Source organism: Danio rerio, chromosome 12 (genome assembly GCF_052040795.2).
Source record: "Danio rerio strain M-AB ecotype USA chromosome 12, GRCz13ab, whole genome shotgun sequence".
Taxonomy (NCBI): Eukaryota; Metazoa; Chordata; class Actinopteri; order Cypriniformes; family Danionidae; genus Danio; species Danio rerio.
This window is the reverse complement of record NC_141032.1, coordinates 34,440,152-34,466,776: the sequence shown is the minus strand read 5'-3', so window position 1 is coordinate 34,466,776 and position 26,625 is coordinate 34,440,152. Positions and strand designations below refer to the sequence as shown.

Genomic DNA, 26,625 nt, shown 5'->3' with positions numbered 1-26,625 from the left:
AAGCAGAACTGAGCCAGGGCAATCACAGTGATAATGTCTGCTTGTCTCCTCCAAAAACAGCTGCAGAAAATCACGTTATGTTCAGAACGTTTATAATATTTTTGCGGCAGATGGATGCGAGTCGCTGTCTGCATGTCGAAAACCAAAATATTCAGTTAAAGCAGAATGGTTGTGATGTGAGGACGTCTTTCCATTTTGGCGCTTTGCTTTCGTGTCCATCACCGAGCAACAGCTGTACACACAACAGCAGCTCGATGACGCAAGCATACCGGGTTTCAGAAGGAATAAAGACAGTGTGATCCCAAACCAACCGAGAAGGTGGCAAGGGGGGGACAATCGAACTTGGGTACATCCAAGCAATTGAAAGTGTGAAAGCACCCTTATGAATGTTTTATTTTGTCAGTCCAATGTAAAGAAAGCATCCAAAATACACTTTTAAGTGATTCTTATGTCCAACTCTTGTCTACAAATTTTAATTACAACACATTTTTTTAAAGCCAATTTTCCCAAAATGAGTGCACGAATTTGTAAATCCCTACTTCAGCAACACTTAACTTCATTAAACTTCAGAGTTTTATTCATATCTATATTCTGAAGGTTTTTTGCAGGGTAATATACCTTTATAATTTGCCCGATTATCTACAACATTTCATTCTTCAATAAATTGTGAACATTTTTTTTTCTGGCCATTTGCAGTATTCCCTGAATAAAACAGTGATAAAAAGACACAAAATCCCCTCTGTAAAATTCTTTTACCCTATTTTTATTGTTGTAACCATTGTTCAGATTTGTGTGCTTTCTGAGGGTCAGAGAAAATACAATCTCCTGTTATGTTTGAACTGTGCTTTGGACAAACTGCTATCAGTAATGTTTTGACAAGGTGGATCAATTTAACTAGGCCAACTAGATAGTATTCGTTCATTTAAGCATTTTTAGTCAAATCAAACAAAATCGACATAGAAAAACCATTCAACATTTATGGAAAAAAAGTAAAGATTTACAATTCAATACTAATCCTATTTCTAAACATATATATACACACAAATATTTCTTTGTATAGTCTGTGACATGATATACAATTGCGACAAAGAAGTGGCCGTTCGATTACCAGCAGCTTCGTTTCCAGGCAACGACAGCAGTGTTGAGGTGAATCTCATCTAAAAGGCTTGTATGAACAGCGAATGCACCTTGTATTGGGTTTCTTTATGGGATTGACCTAATTTGTTTTCACTAAACACATCTAAGTGGATTAGATTTCACGATTAAGGTGGTTTGCTTCATTTACTATAATATATAAGAGGGAAAACATTTACATCATGAGCAATTGAACAGGACAGGATATGAAAAATTGAACAAAGAAAAATATTCTGAAATCTACTTAAAGGCTAAAATGGAGAAATGGGTTCTGTAGGCTGGAGCAATAAGAATTATCTTGGTCATAATGGCACAATAATGTGTCTGGTTTAATGAAATGGGTTCATGGAAAGACCTCTACAGGTCATTAGATGCTGTTTTGTAAGGTCAAACATTGCCGGAAGGGAAGCTACATATTTTCCTGAAAATTACAAGGATAAATGGGGTCAGGAGTTCATGCAGTGGCTAAATGTGCAGACTTAATGTGGCTTACGGGGTAAATTGTGTCAGAAAGTCATTTTTTAAGTGAAAGTGGCAATAGGTCTGTTTACTTGGAAAAGTTGCCACAGCGGTATAAACCGCCAACTTATCCAGCACATTTTTACACAGCGGATGCCCTTCCAGCCGCAACCCATTCAATGATGAACAATAACAGTAAATTATAATACAGTGATTTAAGATTTATTCCACTTTATTGTAATTTATTATACTATCTGATACATGTTCTATTTTGTAAATATTTCATATTACTTAACCCTTTAAGATGCACTCCTAGAAAATCTTTTGAGCCACGTTGAATACTATACTGACACAACTCTTATAAATAATAAGCAAATTAAAATAATAATAATATGGATAAAAGGTCAACCAGGTGGTTAGGATGCCGGATTAATGGTTAAATTATCGGTAGAAAATAAAAATAATAACAATTTAATATAAACATAAAATAAGAAATGTAATAAAATAGAAATTTATGCAACATTCAAATATTTTAACATTTAAATATTATTAGTTAAACAATGTTTTAAAAAGCTTATTTTATCCATTTCAATAATAAAGAATAACAGTAAAATATAATACATTTATTTAAGATTTATTCTAATGTATTATTCTAATTTATAATATTTGATGATTTTATAGTTGACTTTATTTTGTAATTATGTCATAATAATTTAAATATCAGTAAAAAAACTATAAAAATGTAATATAAATATAAAATAATATAATAAAATAGAAACATATACAATATTCAGATATTTTAACATTGAAATATTATTAGTTAAGCTTAATATTTTAAAAAGCTTATTTTAACCATTTCAATAATAAACAATAACAGTAAAATATAATAAATTTATTTCTAATGTATTATCATTATTATATTATCTTTTTGTAAATATTTTATATTAATTTTATAGAAATAATAAAATAATAACAAAATAATACAATATAATATCCTGATTTTAATATATTAACATGTGTAATACAGCAATGCTATGGATAATATTCCTTAAACATTGCCTGAGTGGTCATTCTAGCCACACAATATTCTTGCTCTCGTCATCTCTGGCTTTCTTGGTTAGGACTTCAGTGGATCAGCCTTAATTAGTGACATTTTTATTAAACTGGAATGAATTAAACTAAACTTCACCAATGACATTTATAATAAACTGAACTGAATCAGTTTTAATGAAACTAAAACTACCACTATTCCCCTGTCTACCTGATCCGCTAGAATGTTCAACAATCTCAAATAATGTTGTGACTATATATTCTCTTTTCTTCATCTATGTTAAGCTACTATGGAACAATGTAAAACAACAAGTTATAGAAATAAAGATGAATTTAATTGCATCACCACCGGTAACAATTTTCAAAACCACTACACCTGGCTCTGATATGGTTAAACAAGTGTACAGTGGCCAAGAGGTAAACAAGAGTACAGAGACAGCTCAAATGTAATAAATATAGACTAAGCAGGAAGCACCCGGGGTCGACAATTTTTTTTGTGTGTGTGATCAGTGCTACTTGCAGCCTGTTTGTGTATTTGCATGTGCTGTGAGAATTTGCATGTGTTGTCAAACTGATGAATATGTTTCTCAATTTGCATGTATTTTCTTAGGGTGCTTTCACACCTGTGAATCGATTCAGTTGTTCCGAAACAGAGATTACAATTGTTACATTGTTGCTCTTTGCTCTTGGAGCGGTTCGCTTTCACACTGCAAAGTTTCTAAACGGACCAAAAGAGCTGAAACAAGTCACGTGCGAGTAAACTCTCCTTACATTGGTCAGAGTGTCAGGGTTTATTTTGCAGCGTCCCACTAAGCTGTCAGGAGAGGTGGTAGTTTGGTGGTGATTGACAGGGTGCTCACGCGCGACGTGTCTGAGGAGAGACACGGTAGGGAGGGGTGAGAAGGGTGCGCGACGATGCCTATTTGACGACCTGGAGGGAGACGCGAGATTACCCGGAGATCATCACTCGTTTGCGGGCATCCGGAGACTCGCGAAACTTCCCGCCATACTCATAATTCTCTCTCCATATAGCCGTATATGCCTATTACATATCCATAAAACACTGTGATATAACCGCGCTCGGATCGGATCGCTTTCTCACTACAATCGAACCGCTCCAGGGTTCGTTTCAATCGAGCCGAGACCACCTCATTCAAGCGATCTCGGAGCGATTACTTTGGCGCAGAACAGAGCGCGATTGCCCTGTTCACATATGTCAAACGAACCGCGCTAACTGGGCAAACGAGATACGTTCCGAAACAAAAGTGTAGGTGTGAAAGCACCCTTAACTTGAAGCGAGATTTTTAGCCCTCTCTGCCTCTGTCGAGTACATCACAGTTATATTTAAAGTATATAATGTGTCATGATATGCATTCCACTTTCAATAATGAAAAGGATGTTTAACACTGTATAATCCAGAACAAATGAGCTCAGAATCACTTTGCAATGGTTAAGAAGCAGCAAGAGGATCACACTAAATGCATGATTTGGTAATTTTTCTTTAAATAAAAAGGCAGAAAAGATGCTTGTATACTTACAGTCCAGCTCTAAAATGCTTCTGACAGTTTGAGTCAGTTCTTTAGCTTCTACGGAGAGAGAAGAAGCTGTGCAGGGTGTTTTCTTCACACCACGAGACGCCACAGTCTGAGACAATGTGCCTGACTTCACATCGTAATGAGAACTGAAACACAAAGACCTTTATTAACAAAAGACTCTGCAGGCAAAACATGTTTATCATGGCCTTGTCAAACTTCAGATTTCTGGCTTTTTTTGGTTTTTAGAAGTATAATACAATTTTACATGTTCATTTTATCACACTTTCCCAATTTGTGTCTGTGCAATTCAATAACAATACAAATTTTTAAGGGTGTTTTCTAAAAATGTGCTTTTCTCCTAAAACACAGGTGTGAAATCCAGTTCCTGGAGGGCCGAAGCTCTGCACAGTTTAGCTTTAACCCTAATTAAACACACCTGGGAGTTGTTTCATAAAAGTCATTTAGAAAAGCGCAGATTACAGTCAAAAACCTGACTTTAATGAGCCAAACTAAAAGTCCACACTTAAAATGGTTCCATAACAGTAAGTTGAAGACTATTTAATCTAACAAATCTGAGTTCAGTTGAAATAATCTAGATTACTGCTTGTGCATGTTACTGTCGTGAAACCTTGAAGATCGAGCATAGATGCATCGATTTTGTTGTGTGCTACCATGGCAACTACAATGAAAAGAGCTCTTTAATGAGATAGAGCTATGTCAAAGTCTATAGAATACACAAGACATGTCACTCGTGTTGTTTTGAATGCAGTGTTGCCAGATGTGGTTGACTGATTCCAGACAAAAAACTATCTAAAACCCACTGCAAAAACCCCAGGGGTTTGGGTGTTGAAGAGAGAGAGAAAAGGCATCTCTTGGGGAGATCATAGCCGGTTTATAAGTGATATTGAAGGGGGGTGGGGTGCACGCCATTTCAAAGCCACCCAAATTTCTAATTTTCTTTTATCATTTTTTTAACAGCACAATCAAATTCAAAATCGCACAATCTAGCAACACTGTTCGAACAGGGATAAGTGTAATGTCAATATGGCAAATAAAGCCCACCTTCTAGTACAGGGGCCAATTAGCGATCTCTATATGGCGAATAAAGCCCACCTTAAAGTACAGGAGCCAATCAGCGATAGCCATATGGTAAATAAAACCCGCCATTTAGTACAAGAGCCAATCACCGATCACTATATGGTGAATAAAGCCCGCCTTCTAGTACAGGAGCCAATCATCAATTGCTATAGACTGACGACACTCCACAGGACAGGCTCGGACCAGACAGGAGTTTCTGCAGATTTTTTGAGATTCTGATGTTAAGAAATGAAACCAAAGAGACAGTTGTTAAATTTTATTGGTGATTCCTAATATTAAATTCAATCAGAAGCTTTGATGTTTGCCCATTTAAACAGAATGCTCGAGCATATTGCCCGAGAGGTGTTTCGAAGATGGCCGCTGACTGAAATGACTTGCCTTAAAGAGACTTTGGTTCACAGCGAGTGAGGAGTATTTGATATTTGAGTTCAAATATGTAATAATGTAAACATTATAAAAGCTCCATTGAATATACTGGTGTAAAATAAATGCAAATATTGTAAAGCCATAGCGGGGAAAAATGTAATTTAATGCAGTGCTTCTTGTGCAATCTGAGACCCACTTTACATCGGATATACCTCAGCCAGTGGAGAGCAGATTTTTAAAGAAAACGGACCTTGAATGCGCCAGATATACATTGGCATACAGTTCATCAGAAGGGGTTAACCCAGGTTACTGGCAAATTAAAAGTCCTGTTAGCATGCTTCAGCATATACCCTACTAACTGGAGTTGACACCTGTGTCCAAAAATAAGACATATATATCTTCACTTCAGCAGCACTTACATACACCAAACCTTACAATTTTATTCATAAATATATATTTAAATGTTTTTACATACACAGCGATACAATCATATATCATTTTTCTGACAATATACATTTTATTCAGCAAAATTTGGAAAAATTATTATCTTTTTCTTATTGTTCACTTTATTTTATTATTTTTTGTATTATGGCATGATAAAATGATTTTCCCAAAATCCCCCCCCAAAACTGTAACTCAAATGTGACTCAAATGTGTCAAAAAAATTAAACAATTAGCAATTGCTAATGTAATTTTTTTTCCTGTTCACCTGCAATGTCTTTCCTTAAAAACGCTGTATGAGTATTTTCCAAATGTATAACAATCTAAAGCTTTTATTTAATGAACATACAAATATATTTATTTTCTTTTTACACTCTTGGGTCATAAACTGTGTCAGTCTTCCATGATTCTTAGCGAACTTGTTATAAAAGCTGTAAAAAAAGAGCACTCCCTTCGACCTGAAATGAACAATGCATGCTGGGCAAAGTGGCATAAAAGAAGAGCGCAGCATGACTCCTAATAAGAAGAATTTTTAGGGAAGGGGATTCAGACCTACTGACATGGATGGACCAGTGTTATGAAAACATATTATGAAACTACTACAATTTCAGGTCATTGGTAGAAAAAAGGTTTCAGACTGATTGATTAGTCGCATGTGCCGGAAATGTAAATGACATTTGCTACAGTCTGATGTAAAACAACGAATGTAGTTACTTCAGTTTTATAGTAGATTTAAACAGAAGATTATATCATATTAAAGGGATATTTCAACCAACAATTAAAATGCTGCTGTTATTTACTCATCCACCACTTGTTCCAAACCTATTTGAGTTTTTATTTTTAAGACGTACTGAAGGGTGTTATAAGTATTTTTATTCCTACTATGGATGTCAATGGTTGCTTTTCCCAAACATTCTTCAGAATATCTTCTTTTGCGTTAAGCAAAAGGAAGAAATTAATAAAAGTTTAAAACCACCTGAGTGTGAGTAAATGGTGATGTAATTTTAATTTTTGCATGAACCATCCCTTTAATGAGATGAGACATCCTTACATAACAACACAGTATATTGAGTAACAATAATATGTAATTAATTATTGCATATTTTATTTACACTACCATTACAAACATGGCGTTACATTTTTCTTTACTTTTACAATTTTGTACCTATATATTTTATATTAATAATAATTTTCTATTTTAGTGGTGGGCGACGTAGTGGCGCAGTAGTTAGTGCTGTCGCCTCACAGCAAGAAGGTCGCTGGGTCGAACCTCGGCTCAGATAGCATTTCTGTGAGGAGTTTGCATGTTCTCATGCGTTCACATGGGTTTCCTCCAGGTGCTGCGGTTTTCCCCTTAGTCCAAAGACATGCTGTCCTTAGTGTGTGTGTGTGTGTGTGTGTGTGTGTGGATGTTTCCCAGAGATGGGTTGCGGCTGAAAGGGCATCCTCTGTGTAAAAACGTGCTGGATAAGTTGGCAGTTCATTCTGCTGTGGCAACCCCGGATTAATAAAGGAACTAAGCCGACAAGAAAATGAATGAATGAATGAATATTTTAATGGTAACCCTGATACACAATTGTATGTTTCTTTGGTAACTAAATGCTTTAAACAAACAGAATTAATTCAAAGTTTAAAGTCTTGTATTTTATTGCAAATAAACAAATAAACATCACTGAACCAAAACTTTTAAAAGCTACAAAGCTGCATTTTGCAAATTATTATGCTCCATCAAGAGTTTTTTTTTCCTCTGACTAGTCGCTATTATTTTTTCCTCATGTAAAGCTGAAGATCAGGGATGGTCATGCATTTAGCGGGCACTAGACTTTAGAGGAGTTTGCCTCTATCTGTTAGAATGCTCAAACACCTCAAAAACCTATATTTATAGTCTAGCGTTTAACACAATAAGTTGCTTTTATTCCTTTAAACACTGTAAAAAATGTCCTGTAAAATTTACAGTAACTTGCTGACTGTTCAGGTTGACAGTAAAACTGTAAATCTACAAACACACTAAACAAATGCTGTATTTTTACATTACAATCGTAATTATTAATTTACAGTGTGTGAATTTTGTCTTATTACCAACTTTAATAAACTATAAACTTATGGCCAGTAAATTACAGTAAGTGCTACAGTTTTTACACTGTTTTATATTTCATAATTCATTTTCTTTAACTTTTTGGTATTATGGTTTGATAAAATGATATTCCCAAAATCTCCCCAAACAAATGCAACTCAAATGTGACTCAACTGTAAGTCAACAATTTAATAAATTCAATTAAATAAAACATTTAGCAATTGCTAATGTAATCTGATCTATCAACCAACTGGATAAGTACTTTATGATAATTATATAAATATACTTCATATTATATATATGAAATTATATACACACACACACACACGTGTGTATATATATATATATATATATATATATACACCTGTATAAATAATGTTTTATTATTAAATGAAAATAATTATAATATAATTCAATATAATATAATATAATATAATATAATATAATATAATATAATATAATATGTTGGCGATTCATAACACTGTGGCAACCACGGATTAATAAAGGGACTAAGCTGAAAAGAAAATGAATGAATAAATAATAATAATAATAATAATAATAATAATAATAATATCTATTTGGATTTTTATTGAACTCTCACACTAGAGTTTGAACAAGTGAAATTCTGTTGTACAGCACGGTGAAAATTGGCATGACTAAACAAGATGATTAGACATAAAAAAACAACCAATTGCTTTATATTTTACATTTCTGTCTAGAGAGGTCATGTTTTGTCTTAGATTGGTCTTACGCAATCACGTGAACAATTTCACAGATCAGAGTTCACCAAGCTCGAACTTTCCAATGCAGCCAACAGCGAGACTTGTTGCACGAGCTTGCGTTTCCAGTCTGCCGCATTCGCATGCGTATGAATGGAAGTCTATGGGGAGAAAAGTGCAGTGTGACCATGGCTTTACCTCTACAGCTCTTTGGTGAACATCTGGTATTCCTAGACAAGTGCTTTATAAATAAACTTTCATTTGATTTTGACTTGCATTCAATTAATTGAAGTAATAATAATAATAATTAGAATAATAATAATATTATATAGTATAATAACAACACACAAAAAAAGTTTAAAGTAAACAATTATTGTTAATATTAAGCAGGTTGATAACTATCCCCTCATTCAGCTCATTTAACATCTCTGGAATAGAAAAACTGTATACACACTGAGCTGCAAATTGCCGACAGCCTTCACTGTGATTTATGAGGACATGTGTAATATTTTCTAGCCCTGATAGACAAAGGCACAGTGGCCTCTTCAGCTGGTGGGGATGATCATTAGTGGGAAAAAGGGCCCTCCAGACATGCTTTCTAGCAGAGCAAGAGACGACGGACAGCAGGAGGCCATGTTTGATTGGGCCTAATCAACATCACTGCCACAGGAAGGTGTTGTACAGAAATCCAGTCATTAACTATCCTTGCCTTTTGTCGCTCTTATAATAGAAAAGAAGACTTGGTCGAGGCAAAAGTTACCATTTACACACCTTGAATACACAGCCCCCTAGAATATCAAAGGCAAACCCTAATGACTGGGCAAAGGTCTCTTTTTAATACACCTGTTGCTAGCAAAGTGCAGTACTGCTGTGGTACAAAGTCTATATTAGATTAGGATTTACACCGTTCATTAGATGTGCTTTATGGAAAGACTGGCAAAAGTGGATAAATAATTCTCTTACCTATGACCTCTTGAAGCGCTTGGATTTTCAGACAAGAAGCTTTGGACAGCCTGTGGAGTTGTAAAACAGTGGGTGATTAAGACATATTTTACATATATTTTAAAGATCTTTATTTTTGGTATGGTTCAATTAACCCTTAAATGACTTTACATTACACATGTATTGTCTCAAACACTTTTGTGTATATTATTTTTATATGTTTGTTAAGTCTTTCTATCATTTACTCTTCAGTCTAACTGGCTATTTTTTTTTCCAATAAAAGTATTTAAAAAAATAAAATAATTATATTAATAAATATTTTTAATTATTGCTATTAGCTTAGGAAATATTTTCAATACAAAAACACAATAAAAATAATACATAATAATAATAATAATTATTATTATTATTATTATTACTATTATTATTATAACATATTTTTAGTTTATTATAATTATAAATGTAAAATAATTATTAGCAGTATGATCATATTAGTAATAAACATTTAAGACTGCACTAATATTTTTTTCTCTAATAGTAATACTAATATAATATTAAACTAATAATAATAATTATAATAATAATAATCATAATAATAAAATGATAATAATAATAAATATAATCATTAATATTATTATGATAACAACAATATATTACTAGTATATTATTACTATTTTTAGGGATGTACAATATCGCTATTGTTAGCTTAGGACTACATAAAAACCACAATAAAGATAATACTTAATAATAATAATAATAATAATAATAATAATAATAATAATATTACAACAACAACAATATCATTAGTTTATTATCATTATGAAATAATTAAATAAAATTAAACAAAATATTACATTTTTAGCAGTATAAATATATTAGCAATGAACATTTAAAACTACACTTAATAATTTTCACTACTACTACTACTTCTACTACTTATAATAATAATATTTATTAATAATATTATTTTTATTATTAATATAACAACAATAAAATATTATTTTACTATTATGAATGTAAAATATTTAATAATTAGCAGTAGGATGAACATTTAAAACTGCACTTTTTTATTGTTCAATAACAATAATATATATATATATATATATATATATATATATATATATATATATATATATATATATATATATATATATATATATATATATATATATATGATAAAAGTGCTCCCACCAGACCCAGAGATCGTATGTATTGATTCAAGAGTTGTAAAACTCAACTGTTTAACACTCAGCTATATTACTCCTACTCCTAGATTTCCTTTAACCAAAGTTATGAGACAAATGTATGATTTGCATAATTCAACATAGTGCTAACTGAATTACAGAGATTTGTAAGTTAAAAAACAAATAGATGCATCATGTTCTTTCTTTTTTTTCATAGATGTCTAAAAGAGTTACAGCATTACACATTCTACATAAACCATATTTATTATTAGCTCATAATGTGTAAGAATGCATGGAATGATATGGTAAATTAGATCCACCATGCTTGTGTTAATTGATTCTCCAACTTCCTAAAAGCCTGATATGGTAAACATAAGAAAAGCATTGCAGGCACACTTTGGCTTAGCTTTTCTGGTCTGGTGAAAATGCAAATAAATTTGACCAAGAGTAAGAATGCTCTTTCACAAATCATCATATTAAAGAACACCTATCCAGAATTACCACAATTTCCAGGTGGAACCTTATTTTAGGATGTGATGATTAAACAGGTACTTGGTTAAATAGTGAAAAGTTAACATAAATCACCTCTACAAACTGCAGAAGTTTACCCGTGGAGACTTGAAACCCCTTCTTTGCTACTTCACTCTTCCGTAACTGGCATTCAAGAACAGATATCCTTTTTTTCAAATCTTGTAGATCCTCCTGTGTGGATGATAAAGTGGTCATATTAAACAATGATTCAGCTATAGAAAAAAAATCTGTCCGTTTTTTTTTTATTTTTTTTTTTTTTTTACGATTTATGTGTTGGAGTAAAACACACTTTTCAAGTGCTCTTAATTTTTTCCATTGCTGTATATATTAAAAGCACATTGACTTAGAGGATGTCTTTACTCAAAAAAATCAACTAGGCATGTATTGGATTCACAAAATAAAAATTTGTCAGATTAAAAAGAACAAATCAAGTTTACGTATGTTAAATGATTAATTCATGTTATTTGAAACTGAATCAAGAAATAATCAAATGAATTTGATCAGAACATGTTGATTCAATGAGACTGAGACGCTTCAAATCGACAACTCTCACTCTAGAGAGTCACTTTGCGCATATCAGTAGGTGGCGGTAGTGCGTTTGGATGTCAACATACGAAAACAACAAGAAGAAGTATCACCGCGTCACAAGTTTCGCCACAGTTTGGGAATTGGTTTTCCCAAGAGCTTGAATGTTATGCATGTTATGTTGTTGGCTATATGTTTTCTATACATTTTATACTTTTACATTTTGAATAGGAGTACCAAAGTGAAGAAAGCTGTTTAAACTCAATTGGTAAAAAAAATGATGTTAACGTCCTACAGGTATTGCTTGGGGATCAGTATTCTCAAGAGCCAAGGTTATTTTGTTGGCTAAATGTTTCTTATACATTTTATATTACATATTACAATTTTGGATATTATATAACATTTTGTATCAGAATATTAAAGAAGAAATTTGTTTAAATGTGATTGGTGCCTGATAAAGGCTATAATAAAAGAAATATATATATATATATATATATATATATATATATATATATATATATATATGTTTTCTGTTTTCTTGGCGCAGTGGGTAGCACGTTCGCCTCACAGCAAGAAGGTCGCTGGGTCGCTGGTTCGAACCTCGGCTCAGTTGGCGTTTCTGTGTGGAGTTTGTATGTTCTCCATGCCTTCGCGTGGGTTTCCTCCGGGTGCTCCAGTTTCCCCCACAGTCCAAAGACATGCGGTACAGGTGAATTGGGTAAGCTGAATTGTCCGTAGTGTATGAGTGTGTGTGTGTGAATGTTTCCCAGATGGGTTGCGGCTGGAAGGGCATCCGCTGCGTAAAAAACTTGCTGGATAAGTTGGCGGTTCATTCCGCTGTGGCGACCCCGGATTAATAAAGGGACTAAGCCGACAAGAGAATGAATGAATTTAAACAACAATATTGAACAAGAAATTTACTAGCTGATTTAACAAGACATAATTTTGTTAAAGTAAAGCTTTAGTGTTACATTGAGTAAATTAGAATCATTTTAATTAGAATAACACAATAAAACATTTTGAGTCAATTAGTTGCAAAGAAGTTAGACTGACATATTGAAACCATGTTTTATCTACAAATGTGCTTTGTGTTCATACAACATGTTTAAAGCAGTTCAGGTTTACTTGATTGGATTAGATGCATAAAGGGTGCCACGATTAAATCATGTTCATTCAACAATTTTTTTTGAGTGTATAAATATGCCATTACAAATGTAAAATAATAATGTAAGAAAATCAAACTTTGAAAACAGCATTGTCTGAGCAGTTTTATTTAGGTTATTGTTAGAATATATACACTGAAAATAATGATTCATTGGATTTACCTCATTTTTTTAAATAAGTGGTTGCAAACCAATTATAAGGACTGGATTTAAACAAATTAAATTTAGTAACTTTCAACATAAATACTTTGTTTAAATTCAGCCCAAATAAATAGTTTGCAACCACTTACCTAAAAAATAATATTGAATAAAATGAATATTTTTTTCATATTTTTCACATCACATTTGATTATTTTTTGCAACAAAAACTAAAAAAGGAAAAAAGAAAAGCAAATTGGTGTGAAAATACAAGTTTATCCTAGAGACACGCAAGGTTGCTAGCCAGAGATTTCAAAAATAACCTCATCAGCCCACGTCACCCTGCAAGATCATGTTAAAGCCTTCACAGCACATCAGCCCAGTCACTGAATAATACAAAGCAAACAGTGACCTACTTTTGATAGAACAGGTGAGAGGAAAAACCCAGAGTGGATTTGAGAAGGGGGATGTGGATTGACATTGACAGCATAATGCTATTGTAAAGACTCTTAAAGTGAAGTACCTTTTCCTGACCGGGTTGTTCAGTTTTTAGAGACTTCATCTCAGCTATCTCAGCCTCCAGGAGGTGAATGACCTCTTCGTAGTCCATCTCCATTCCCCGGGCCTGTTTCTGTGCAGCCTCTGCCAGATGAATCCGCGTCCGCAGGGATCGACTCTCCTCCACTGCAGATTTTGCGTCCTGCAAACAGCGGAGCTCCACTTAGAGCGGCAGTGCTGAGAGTGCATGTACAGTAGGACGCTACAATGCTCAGGGGCTCTTCTCCCCCCCACCCCCCAACATTGCAAAGTCTTTGCACTTGAACAGAAATGCCTGTACAGTCACATTCCCCCCCTCCTTTCTTCAATCGCCTCCAGACTCACAGCATGACAAAGCACAGCACTGCTTCTTTTACACCCTTAAAAATGAAGTTTGAAAAACCTTTAACATCCACAAAGCATTTTAGTTTGTATAGTGAAATAAAGTTTTGTTAAATTATTCAAATATATTTCTGTTTGTTAAGTTTTTAGTTTAGTTTATTTGTTTACAGGGGCAATTAACATTAATAAACATTACTGTAAAATCTGTCAGAAATACCAAGAATGGTATTTTGTCATCAAAAAACCCTTGAGAATGTTAAAAATTCACACCTAAAAATCAAATCAAATCATAATAACAAAATAGATTATCATACATCATATTGTTTGAAGAGATTAAATGCAAAAACCTCTAAATGCCCTTTGACATTTTTTTCTAAAATAGCATTGGTTTCTGACTCTTGTGTGTAGACTCAGAAATTGTACTTTTATAGTGATGAATAGGTTCTTTTCAGTGCATCGAAAGTGAAATACTTGAACATAAACATGGGAGGCTGATAAAAATCCTCATTTTAGGAAAAAATGTCAAATGGCATTTAGACGTTTTTGCATCTGAACTCTTCACACACACACACACACACACACACACACACACACACACACACACACACACACACACAAACACACAAACACACAAACACACACACACACACACACACACACACACACACACACACACACACACACACACACACACACACACACACACACACACACACACTGTACAGTTGAAGTCAAAATCATTAGCCCCCCTTTGATTTTTTATCTTTTTTAAATATTTCCCAAATTATGTTTAACAGGGCATGGAAATTTTCAAAGTTTGTCTGATAATATTTTTTCTTCTGGAGAAAGTCTTATTTGTTTTATTTCAGCTAGAATAAAATAAGTTATTATTTTTTTAAACACCATTTTAATTTCACAAAATTATTAGCCCCTTTAAGTTAATCTTTTTTTCCGATTGTCTACAGAACAAACCATCATTATACAATAACTTGCCTAATTACTCTAACCTGCCTAGCTAAGCTAATAAACCTAGTTAAGCCTTTAAATGTCACTTTAAGCTGTATAAAAGTGTCTTGAAAAATATCTAGTCAAATATTATTTACTGTCATCATGGCAAAGATAAAATAAATCAGTTATTAGAAATGAGTTATTAAAACTATTATGTTCAGAAATGTGTTAAAAACATTACATTGGCATCCTCCACAATCCCTGGACCGGAAAAACTGGATATATATGTGTTTGGACATTGCAAATATGGAACTGTCTGTGGCAAGGATGCAAGGTGCTTTTACAAACATTATTACTTCATGGATATGTGCAATTACTGAGATAAAAAATATGCTATTGTAATTTATTTCTTTGCATTTTTTTACTTATGTGTAAAAGGTCGATGTTTCTACCTTTGTTAAAAGTTTGCTTGTAAGGATTTAAATGCAGAAGTAAATGTATTGATTTATTTACTATAGTTATTTATTTATATGTATTGTAATTATAATAATTATTTTTCTCTCTCTTCTTGTTTTTGATCTGATTTGTTTCCTTTGGTTGTTCAAATGTTTATTATTTTCGCCAGGGGTGGGTGCGGTGGGGTATTAATAGAAAATGCAGTTGGTTGCTATCCTTGTCTATAACAATGTATGCTAGATTATTTCCAAATGTTCAATAAAAAAATGATCACAAAATGCCAAATTTCAATAAGGAACCTCTATTTTGAAGAACTTTCTATGGACTCTACCAAAAATTACAATTTGAAACTTTCATTTTTACACCCTTAAATTACAATATACCGTATGAAAATGTTAATTTCTGGTTATTTAATTACTACAAGGACAACTAATATTGATACACTACTAAACTATGACTTATAACCACTAATATATAAAATGATTTGCTCAGGCAAACAGAAATTAAAGTGTTACAGTATATAAAAGTTTTTATGTAGCAATTGCTTTTATTGCGAATGCGTTTAACAAAACCTAAAAAAGGAAAAAATAAAGACTTTCAAGGTTGCCTTTAATAGCCCATTTAAAAAAAAAAATTTTGGTGAAGGATACATGAATGAATGCATTATAAAACTCAGAATCCCAAAAGAACCATTCTGTACTGTAAAGTCAATGTGTCACGCAAAGAAAAAAAATAATTTAAAATTGAACATAGTCAGATGTTCTGTAATCCACCGGTTTTCAAATGTATTTTATATTATATAGAAGAATTTTGCGAGTCCAATGGTTTATCAGATTTTAAAAAATAATGTGTATTTTCACAGCAAAACACAATAATGAAATGAACAATGCCATATTTGTTTTAGAAAAAGCTTTATAAAAAACAGTTCATTTGGACTTAAATTTAAAAATTTGCCTGCAAAATCCTGGGGGAACTGATAATAAATAAATTTACTTTGAATAAAAATAACCTGCTGAATAAACCAAATGTTGTTGTTTTTTCAGACAGTCATGACAGTGATTAAGCTTGTTTGCAAACACTGTGAATAAAAGTTAATGCTGTAAATAAAGTTGGATTTCTTGTACTGGTGGTTTTACTCAATATATCATGAGGAGCCAAGGCTATTATTTTTGTTTTGACATATGTTTGTTTTGTTTACTCTCGAAGCATCAGCAACTGCTAACTTGCATTTTATGAATAGCTAACAACCACATTTTACAAAAAAAATTCATTTAGCTAATACAAATAAAAGTCACCTAAATCTTGGATGAATACGTTAGCACAAACTGTCATTTTTGGGTGAACTGTCTCTTTAAGTGTATAAATCTTTAAGTTTCTCCTAATGTTTAAAGAGGCTGATGAAAACATTCATGCAAACAAGTTTCACATCAATATATCAGCTGTAGAGAGAAGAGACTGGGCAGGTACTTGTAGGCAAAAACCAGTAAAACAGGCTGTTACATAATACAGGTATCGAAAAATGTTTTGACATCAATAAAAACCACAGCAGCACCGGATACCAAGTCAGCATGGCATCACTCAACAGGCATCAGACAAAGGAAAGGTAACCAGGCCATTGCAATTATAAAGCTGTGGGAAATGATACTCCTTTTAATGGACAGGACAGGTGACATAAAAAGTGTGAAAAATCACACTGTGAGGATCGAAAAATAAATGCTTCACGATAAAAAAAATTAGAGATTAAAATGGATGTGTGGTTTACAAATGTCTTATGTAATAGAGTCAGACTTGAACAGGTTTTGCACATGGTGAATGTTATTAACTGTCATTTGTTTTAAACATCGGAAATGACTTATGAAAAGGGTACCGATAATTGCTCACTGAAAGAAGAATTTTACTTATTAAATAGACGTGATGGATCTTCCATTGACCAGAGAGGCATGTAAATTAGCACTTACTGTACATCCATTTAATGTCAATGTATAATGGAGAATATGTGAAGTTTTATACATGGATCGTGCATTGGTTACAGTTCTTGTCATTTTAAAATAATGGGAGATTCAAAGGCATATATAACTCTGTCCCAGAAATACTGAGAAATTATTCAAAGAACAATGGAAGATAAAATTCATACTTAAAGTCTCAAAGTTTTTGCACTAGTGCAAAATAAATTCATTTATACAGTAGACTACTGTATATACATATACACAGTTGTTTGTAAGTTTCTTTTAATGCTTTTGCAGGAAGTGCATTTATTAGATGGAAAATTTGTAAAAACAAACATATATTTTTTGTGAGATATTATAATTAATCTATTTTAATACAAGATTGATCACTGCAATGGTGAAAATCATTTGTTATTTCATATCACATATTTTTGATATGAAAATTAAATAATTTGAATGCATTGAAATAATACATATTCTATTGCATTGGATCTATTAAGTTGATAAGTTCATAGTTAAACATAAGATAAAAATATAGCTGTGGCGCCTAGAAAGTTCAAAATTAATATTTAATTTTTAGTGATTGATTTAATGTATCAATCTGAATTACAAACTAAATAAATAAATAAATAAATAAATTAAATACAACAAATAAGTAATACAAATAAATGAATTAATATTACAAATAAATAAATTACAATAAAATAAATACTACAAATACATAAATAATACAAATAAATAAATATTACAATTAAATAAATATTATATTACAATTAATCAAATAAATAAATATTAAAAATAAATATGTATTACAATTAAATAAATAATTATAACAAATAAATCTGGCGACGCAGTGGCGCAGTAGGTAGTGCTGTCGCCTGACAGCAAGAAGGTCGCTTGGTTGCTAATTCGACCCCTGTGGCGACCCCAAGATAAATAGAGGGACTAAGCCGAAAAAGAAAATTAAATGAAAAAAAAGGAAATAAATCTAATAAATAAATATTACAAAAAAACAAAAATTATAAATAAATATTAAAAATAAATATATATATTACAAATAAATAAATTTTAATTTTTATTTAAAATTATATACTAAAATGATATACTACATTTTTTAAAATAAAAAATGTAGTATTTTTTATTTATATAAAAAATATTTATCTATAAAAAAGAATGGAAAAATATGCACAAAATATATAAAAACAATGTATAACAAACAAAAGGTACAATGTAATCAATAAATTAATTCATATATATGAATTTAAATTCATTAAAATAAATATAAATTTGATTTGTGTGCATGTTTCTGGTTTAAAATAAAAATACTGTTTATGTATACTTTTTTTTTCTTTCTTTTTTTCTTTTTTTTGCAGTGCACAGCTTGCTCAAACATCAAAACAAACTCTCCATCGTATCCATCACCCCAGAGCACGATGCATAGATAAGACTCAAATGAAGAGCCACATGGACAAGTCACACCTCACACTGGTCACGGCTTCCCCCGCACACGTTTCTCTGTAATGTAGAAGAAGTGTGTGTGCTGCGTGGATGGGGATGAAGCCTGCACATTTCTCACAACAGAGGAGGCTTAAAAACCCACTGCTTCCACACTGAAAAGCCCATCTGCCTACCTGTTGCTCTAATGGCAGATATAGAAGGTAAAGTGTGGGCGAGGGTGAAAGAGCAGAAAGGATTCAGCAACACAGAACGGAGATGTAAAGGGAAAAAAAAGCCTTGGTTTTACACCACAGGCAGTGCAGCCCATCTATTAGCGCTCCGGCGTGATGAACTGGATGCGAACTGAGCCCTCAGTAGTGCTTCAGGAGGCTGGAGAAAAGCACTCTGGGAAGGGGAGACAGAACTTGCATTGACCCTGATGCCAATTGAAGCACCACAGGGCCTCAGACAGCTGACCAAACATTCAGTGCATTGCTTTGATGAAGCAAAACTGCATCTTCCTCTTTATTTAGATCATCTCTTAAGGTCAAACGCAAGCGGAATTGCAATTGAACGGTTTTGTGAGAGGAATAATACCGCTGGCAGTCGAGTCGATACGAGGGCAGTAATAGTTCACTAAACAACATATAATGTACATTTAAAAAGTAGTTTTCTCGTTCTCGAAGAAAATACACAAAAGTTACTGTCATGATGTATAGGTGCTGTTGGCTGAATTCTAAGGTGTTCGTTTTTGTGTTTGTTTTCCATTGCGCACAAAATGACATCAAATATGCAAATGGACTTGATGTCAGTTGACTACCTTGATGTCAAAACAACATCAAATTGACATTAGTGTAAAAAAAAACATCAAAAATGCAAATTGATTTGATGTCAGATGACTATATTGACATCAAAACAACATCAAATTGACATCTAACATTGGTTTAAAAAAAAAAAAAAAAAAACGTCATAAATGCTAATCGATTTGATGTCAATTGATTACCTTGATGTCAAAACAACAACAAATTGAGATATAACATTGGTGTAAAAAAAAACGTCAAAAATGGCAATCAATTTTAAGTCAGTTGATTACCTTGATGTAAAAACATTATCAAATTGACATCTAATATTGGCGTAAAAAAACTTCAAAAATGGCAATCGATTTTAAGTCAGTTGATTACCTTGTTGTCAAAACAACATTAAATTAACATCTAAAATTGGCATCAGAAAAAAAATGTCAAAGATGCTAAACGATTTTAAGTCAATTGATTACCTTGATGTCAAAACAACATCAAATTGATATCTAACATTGGCATCAGAAAAAACAACATGCAGGAGTCTTGCAGGAGTTTTTTTTACACCAATGTTAGATTTTAATTTGAAATCATTTTGGCATCATAGTTTACATGCATTTAGGGGAAACAAGTCCAGCCTTTTCCGATAAATAAAACTTTTCTACTATTCTAATACTTTTGTGTCGTTATTTTGGTGGTCAAAAGGGCATCAGATGTAAGATATCAAATAGACGTAAAAAATATTACATCAAATCGATTTGCATTTCTGAAGTGTTTTTCTACGTCATTCTTAATGTCAATTTGATGTCGTACAGACAAGGTGCCCTCTGGTTTTTTTTTTTTTTTGGAAGCATGGAAACAAAAATTCCACAAAAACATTTATATATTATTCTGTCTCTAAATATGAATTCAAGAGGTCACACTTATCTCATGATTAAAAGCAAGCGTGCTTGGGATTCACTCCCGTGAGAGAGCCCTGAGCTCAGAAGATCCTTGAGCCCGGGGCTCCATTCCCTTTTGTCAGGAGAGAGGGAAGTCTGAGCTCAGGTGGGTCTCGAGAGCTCCCCTGAATTAATTAGTTTGATTATAGGGGTTGCTATGGTAAAATGGACCACTAACTGTACTAGTATATGTTTGTACTTTGCCAATTTGGTTTATTCAATTTACTTATAGCGCATACCTTTGGACTGTGGGAGGAAACCAGAGTACCCAGAGGAAACCCCCATTGTAAAACATAACAGTCAACTTTTTCAAATGAAATGAAAGTAGTTAACTCAAAATAAACTGAAAGTTAATTCTACTCATTTGAAAAGAGATTTGAATTCAGCGTTAAAGGTTATGAGTTAATTAAATACCTCATTACTTTAGCTTAAACAGAGTAAGTTCACAGTACTCATTTAGATTAGTTTTAGAACATAAATGGTTTGATGCAATCGTTTTCCTCAAATGGTTTGAGTTGCCTTAACTTTTTGGGTTTTACAGTGCACGTGAGCAATTGGAGAACATGTAAACTCCATACAGAAATGCCAACTGGCCCAGCTGGGACTCGAACCAGAGATCTTCTTGCTGTGAGGCAACAGTGTTAACCACTGAGCCGCAGTGTCGCCCTATCCTGGATTAATCGAGGAAAGAGGTGGAGGAGCAGGGGTCGATGAGGGGATTCTTCAAGACAAAGATGACTAATGTAAGAAAATCTGGATATTTATTATGCGTTTGGATTGGTCTGATTGGTAAATCATGTGACAGCTATTGTGAGACCAGCTGTGGTCAATCGTAAGCATGTGATCCTCTCAAAATGAGTTTATAAATAAACTTCACTTATATGTGGTTGGTAAGTACATTTTTTAATGTTTCAAAAGTCTTTCATGTACACCAAGTATAAAATTATTTGATTAAAAAAACAGTAGAAATAGTAATATTAGAATATTATTCTATTTCGGCATGTATAAAAATGTAATTTAATCAACTAAATATAAAAGAAAATATTCAGGATCATTACTTTATTTTTTAAAAAAAAGAATGGAATATTTTACAGTGACACATTGTCCGTTTTTGCAAATATTGCTATTACTATATAATATTGCTATTGCTATACAAATTATAATAAATTTCTATGAATTTATGACACAACTGAACATTTTACTCATCACACATACCTATTAATAGCAATTCAGCAAATAATAACTTTAACATGGTCTCGTTTTCCAGTGCTGTATATGTCTTTACTGTAAATTTTAATAAAATGTTCAGGTACATAACTTTAAGTATTAATAATAATAATAATAATAATAATAATAATAAAACATCTTACTGATGATGCTTAGAAAAGTAAAAATCACACTTTAGTATCATTCATGTTTAATACTTCATATTAATGATTTGTTCAAATGACCTTAACAATCAGAATGCACAGATACTTTAGTAGTAGCCTATAGTAACATTGAATTCAATTAATCACACACAGAATGCTGAAGCTATTTGGACTTGAGTTTACGTAACAGGCACTTCAGAGCCTCTGACACAGACCCAAAGGGCTTGTGGGAGATTTTTCCTTTATAACTCATAAAGATCTATTTCCAAACAGGAATCGCCATCCCTCAATGTCCCACATACTTCATCTCCCACACGATGTCCTGATGTGGGTGTTTCAAGCTTCTTGAAGTGCGCACAATGCACCCAAAATAGATTTTTGGATATTGCTCATAGAATATCTCCTCTCTTTTTTGCCTATTTGAGTTTTGCAGAGACAATAATGCGGCTTTAGTGTATAACTCCACAGAGCACCTGAATCTCATCTTTAAAGTTGCAAAGGCACATGTGCTTAGAGCTCCCCCTTGTGGCATTTATAACACTTTACTGTGACAACAGAATTGATAAAAATGTGAAATGTTAATGATAAAATTGCACAAATGAATGAGTGAATTAAAGGTTATGCTTTATGTTAAGGTAATGTAGTTGCAGTATAATTATTCACTTAACTATTGAGTAATATCAATTAATTACATGTACACACAATATAGTTAGAGTTAGAATTTGGGTTAGGTTTAAGGTTAGGTACTGTAATTAAGTATAATCCATTGTAATTACTATAGGAAGTGCATGGAACTACTTTACCTAAAATTAAAGTGCACCCAAATTAATAAATAGGAAAAAATAAATGTCTGAAAGCTTGGAGCATGCAATAAATGCACAAATCCAAGCCAAAACTGTAACCGTTTTAATTGTGAACATTTTTATATTTGTGATTTCTATGTTTCAAACTATTATATGAGTATTGTAGTTTTATTTATAGCTTAAATTTAGTTTAGTGTTTTTATATATTAAGTTTTCATTGCTATTTTAGTTAAAGTGTTGTTAAAACATGTATGAAAATTCTCTGGATTTACTATATGAGTAAAATGTTTATGCTTAGCTCATTTAAAGTTCAAAACATTGGAAGTGTGAAAATTAATATAAAAATGTCTGAGAATAGACAGCACGGTGGCTCAGGGGTTAGCACTGTTTCCTCACAGCAAGAAGGTCGCTGGTTCAAGCCCCGGCTGGGTCAGTTAGCATTTCTGTGTGGAGTTTGCATGCTCTCCCTGTGTTCCCCCATAGTCCAAAGACATGCGGTATAGGTGATTTGAATAAACTAAATTGGCCGTAGTGTATGTGTGTGAATCAATGATTGTATGGGTATTTCCCAGTGCTGGGTTGCGACTCGAAGGGCATCTTTTGCGTAAAACATATGCTGGATAAGCTGATGGTTCATTCTGCTGTGGCAACCCCTGATAAATCAGGGATTAAGCTGAAGGAAAATTAATGAACGAATGACTTTTTGAAAACATGGCAAAAATGTATTGGATCAAAAAGGGGTCCCGGCCCATAAGGGGGCCTCAGCGAGCTCTGTAGGGGTCGCATCCACTTTTAAAAAAAAAAATAGCAGTGGACAATTAGTTCATTTTATTTCCTGGCTAACCAAAAAATTTACAAATTTGTAATTCATCCTCCACAAAAACGTTGGAGTCTCACTGATTTGTCTTCAGCTGCAAATACTAATGACATAAGCATACTAGACCCAAGTGAGGAAGCTACAAACATTTCAGGCCACAGCGCGTCCAATACTGGAGACACAAAATGCAGAAAATACCAAGATAGTTATCAGAACTATGGTTTTATTCTTTTTTCCCGAAGCAAAGTGTCCCTGACACAGCCACATTGTATTACCTGCGTAAGTTCTTGCTAACGAATGCATAAACCCATCCAAATTAATAAAACATTTGCTATTGACTTATCCATAAATACTGCGACTAGCCCAGAGCATTTTTTTGAGCACAGGGCAAAATAATTGCAAACTTATTTGAACGATAATATAAATAAATCTTGAGGGGGGCCTTCCAATATTTTCAGAGAGAAAAGGTGGTCTTAGGTAAAAAAAGGTTGGGAACCACTGCTCTAAATGACAACATCAGTAAAAAAAAATGTATTTACTTAAACACAACTTTATATTTTGGTGTCATGTTTTCATACATGCTTAATCAAATTTTAGACAATGCAATACTATTTTTTTTTTTACTTCAGAATCTTTAAAAAATGAACATTTGATGGAAGAACCCTGATTTTCAATTCACAATCAAAGAAAATATTTGTTATTTTATTCAATTGCAACTTGCTGAAAAAAAGCTGCAAAATGATCATTAATATACTGTAGCATCGATATATTATATCAAATTTAAAATAAATGTCATCAGACCATTATATAATTAACCAAATAATACTTTTAGTAAAATGTATTCACTTTTAGTAATACCCATATCTAATAAATATAGAGAAACTGTTTTTCAAGCAGTCTCTTAATATCTTCCATAATGTGTATGGCCTGTCAATTTAACACCTTTATTAATTAAAAAGTTGAATTACACAATGCATATAAACATTTTCAATCAGCGTGTTTTTTTTTTTTTTTTTTTTTTTTGCTAAATGAATGTGTATTGATCAAATCATGCAAACTAAAGATTAAATGGTTTATTTACTCCGGAATGAATCTGCCATTTGAATTAATCAAATTAATAAATCTGTCATTTTCTCATTAAGACATCTATTGGCAACTACTGCCATTTTAGCAAGGAACTGCTGATCTACCTGCATGTTTATGGACTGTATCCTATATGTTTGTGTGTAATTCTATTTTTTTAGTATATTGTAAAGCTACTTTTTTGTTAATGTAATTATTTTCTCATTTAACATAATAAATAGTCATTAGTAGGAAATTATTAATAAATAAAGGAATTGATTTTAGGTTGTGATTTATAATACATTTTTTATTGTATCATTAAACAGAACATGCCTAAAACTTGGTTGAAAACTTTTTTTAAAAGAGTAGGTGAGCCCATTTATTTGATGTTTTACTAAAGCATTTGAGCATTATGGATGTGAAATTTGCATTTAAAACTCAAAGCATAATTTTTCAAAGAAAGTATAAGTTAACATTACATTGAAACATCTGTTCATATTTTCCACAAAAAACTAACCACATAGGATTAGGATTAGAAAATGATCAATATTTTTTATATTTTAAATGATAAAAATAAACATGGATGTGACCATAAAAGTTTGCGAGTTTATTCATGATTGATTTTTTGACTTTATATTTTTGTATTTATTGAGAAAAAAGCTTCGTTATTGATGTGACAGATGTGAAATTGGCACTTGTGTGACTTTGCTAAATCAAATATAATTGTTTGAAAACATTAACAGAGACATTTTTAAGTACTTGACATTTGCTTGGAATTGCTCATATTACAGTTGAACAACTATGTTGATAAATGCATTGAAATTCTACCAGCAACTCTACTTGTTATGCTAAACTGTGCTGCACACACAAGTTAAAATGGGCTGCTAAGAGCGAGTTGCGTACCTGTTTAACTTTTGTCAGTTCCTGCAGCATCTTATGATTAAGGTTCTCGGATTCTGCCAGCTTATCCTGTCAGAAAAGAGATCTTCGCATGAGTCAGCATTAGCTTTAGCTCACTCATTCGCACAAATAGGATTAATGAGAGCCTCGCTCAATAACACATGAATGAATGTCACACATTCCAGCATGTGACAGTGTGTTTAAAAGGGGTGTGATAATGGTACCTGCAGTCCCTTGAGCTCCCTCAAGGCCTCGATGTGCTCTTTCCTTAGCCTCTCCATCTCATCCAGATCATCAGAGTCTGATAATGATGGCTTAAATAAGACAAAATAATACAAAATTAAATAAAGAACACTGCATTAAATATTTACAAATAAAACATTATATGTTTTATATAATCAGTAATAAAATAAATAATTAAAGTCTATGAGAGAAGTGTTTTCTGCTCAAAAATGTTGCATTTATATAAATCAAAAAATGCTAAAAAGAGCAGTATTGAGAAATATAGTTTTATTTGAAAATAGCTGCTTTCTATACAATTTATGTAATTTAATGTTGTTTTGTATTGTACAATCACATGTTTTAAATAGAATATAATATATGCTAAAACACCCAGGCTCATTCTGAAAGCGTACCGCTATATACATTTCTGGAGAGTACCAAATACCTCCCAGGAGCTACGTTTTTTTTTTTTTTGCAGTTTTTGTTTTTCACGAATCCACCTGAGGACGCTGTATATGCTTTTTGAGCTCTCAAATTTCGCTCGCTAGTGTCATTCGCACCTGCTGTTCTCCCATAAATCCACCATGGGCCGCTGTCAACTGACTGACTGATCGACTGACCCACTCACCTCCTTTCCTAAACTCAACCAATAGTGTTTTTAAAAGCACAGATTGACCAGCACCCACCCACT

At 32.6% G+C, this 26,625-nt stretch overlaps 1 protein-coding gene across 4 annotated transcripts in view; it reads right to left on the bottom strand.

Annotated features, from left to right (window-relative positions):
• stxbp4 (syntaxin binding protein 4) overlaps window positions 1-26,625 on the bottom strand; it is an 80,866-nt gene that overhangs the window by 19,332 nt on the left and 34,909 nt on the right. For 2 of the 4 annotated variants that reach the window (XR_015504309.1, XR_015504310.1), the window contains exons 17-23: window positions 25,937-26,026; window positions 25,716-25,781; window positions 13,883-14,059; window positions 11,588-11,704; window positions 9,840-9,889; window positions 3,927-4,324; window positions 2,960-3,248 (exon numbers count right to left, since the gene is read on the bottom strand). Coding sequence is in view for 2 of the 4 variants with exons in the window: in XM_087276573.1 (XP_087132699.1) it covers window positions 4,182-4,324; window positions 9,840-9,889; window positions 11,588-11,704; window positions 13,883-14,059; window positions 25,716-25,781; window positions 25,937-26,026 (643 nt within the window). In the remaining 2 variants the exon portion in view is untranslated. Of the gene's footprint in view, window positions 1-2,959; window positions 3,249-3,926; window positions 4,325-9,839; window positions 9,890-11,587; window positions 11,705-13,882; window positions 14,060-25,715; window positions 25,782-25,936; window positions 26,027-26,625 lie in introns of those variants that run through there. The other 2 variants (XM_087276573.1, XM_087276574.1) reach the window with 1 other exon arrangement.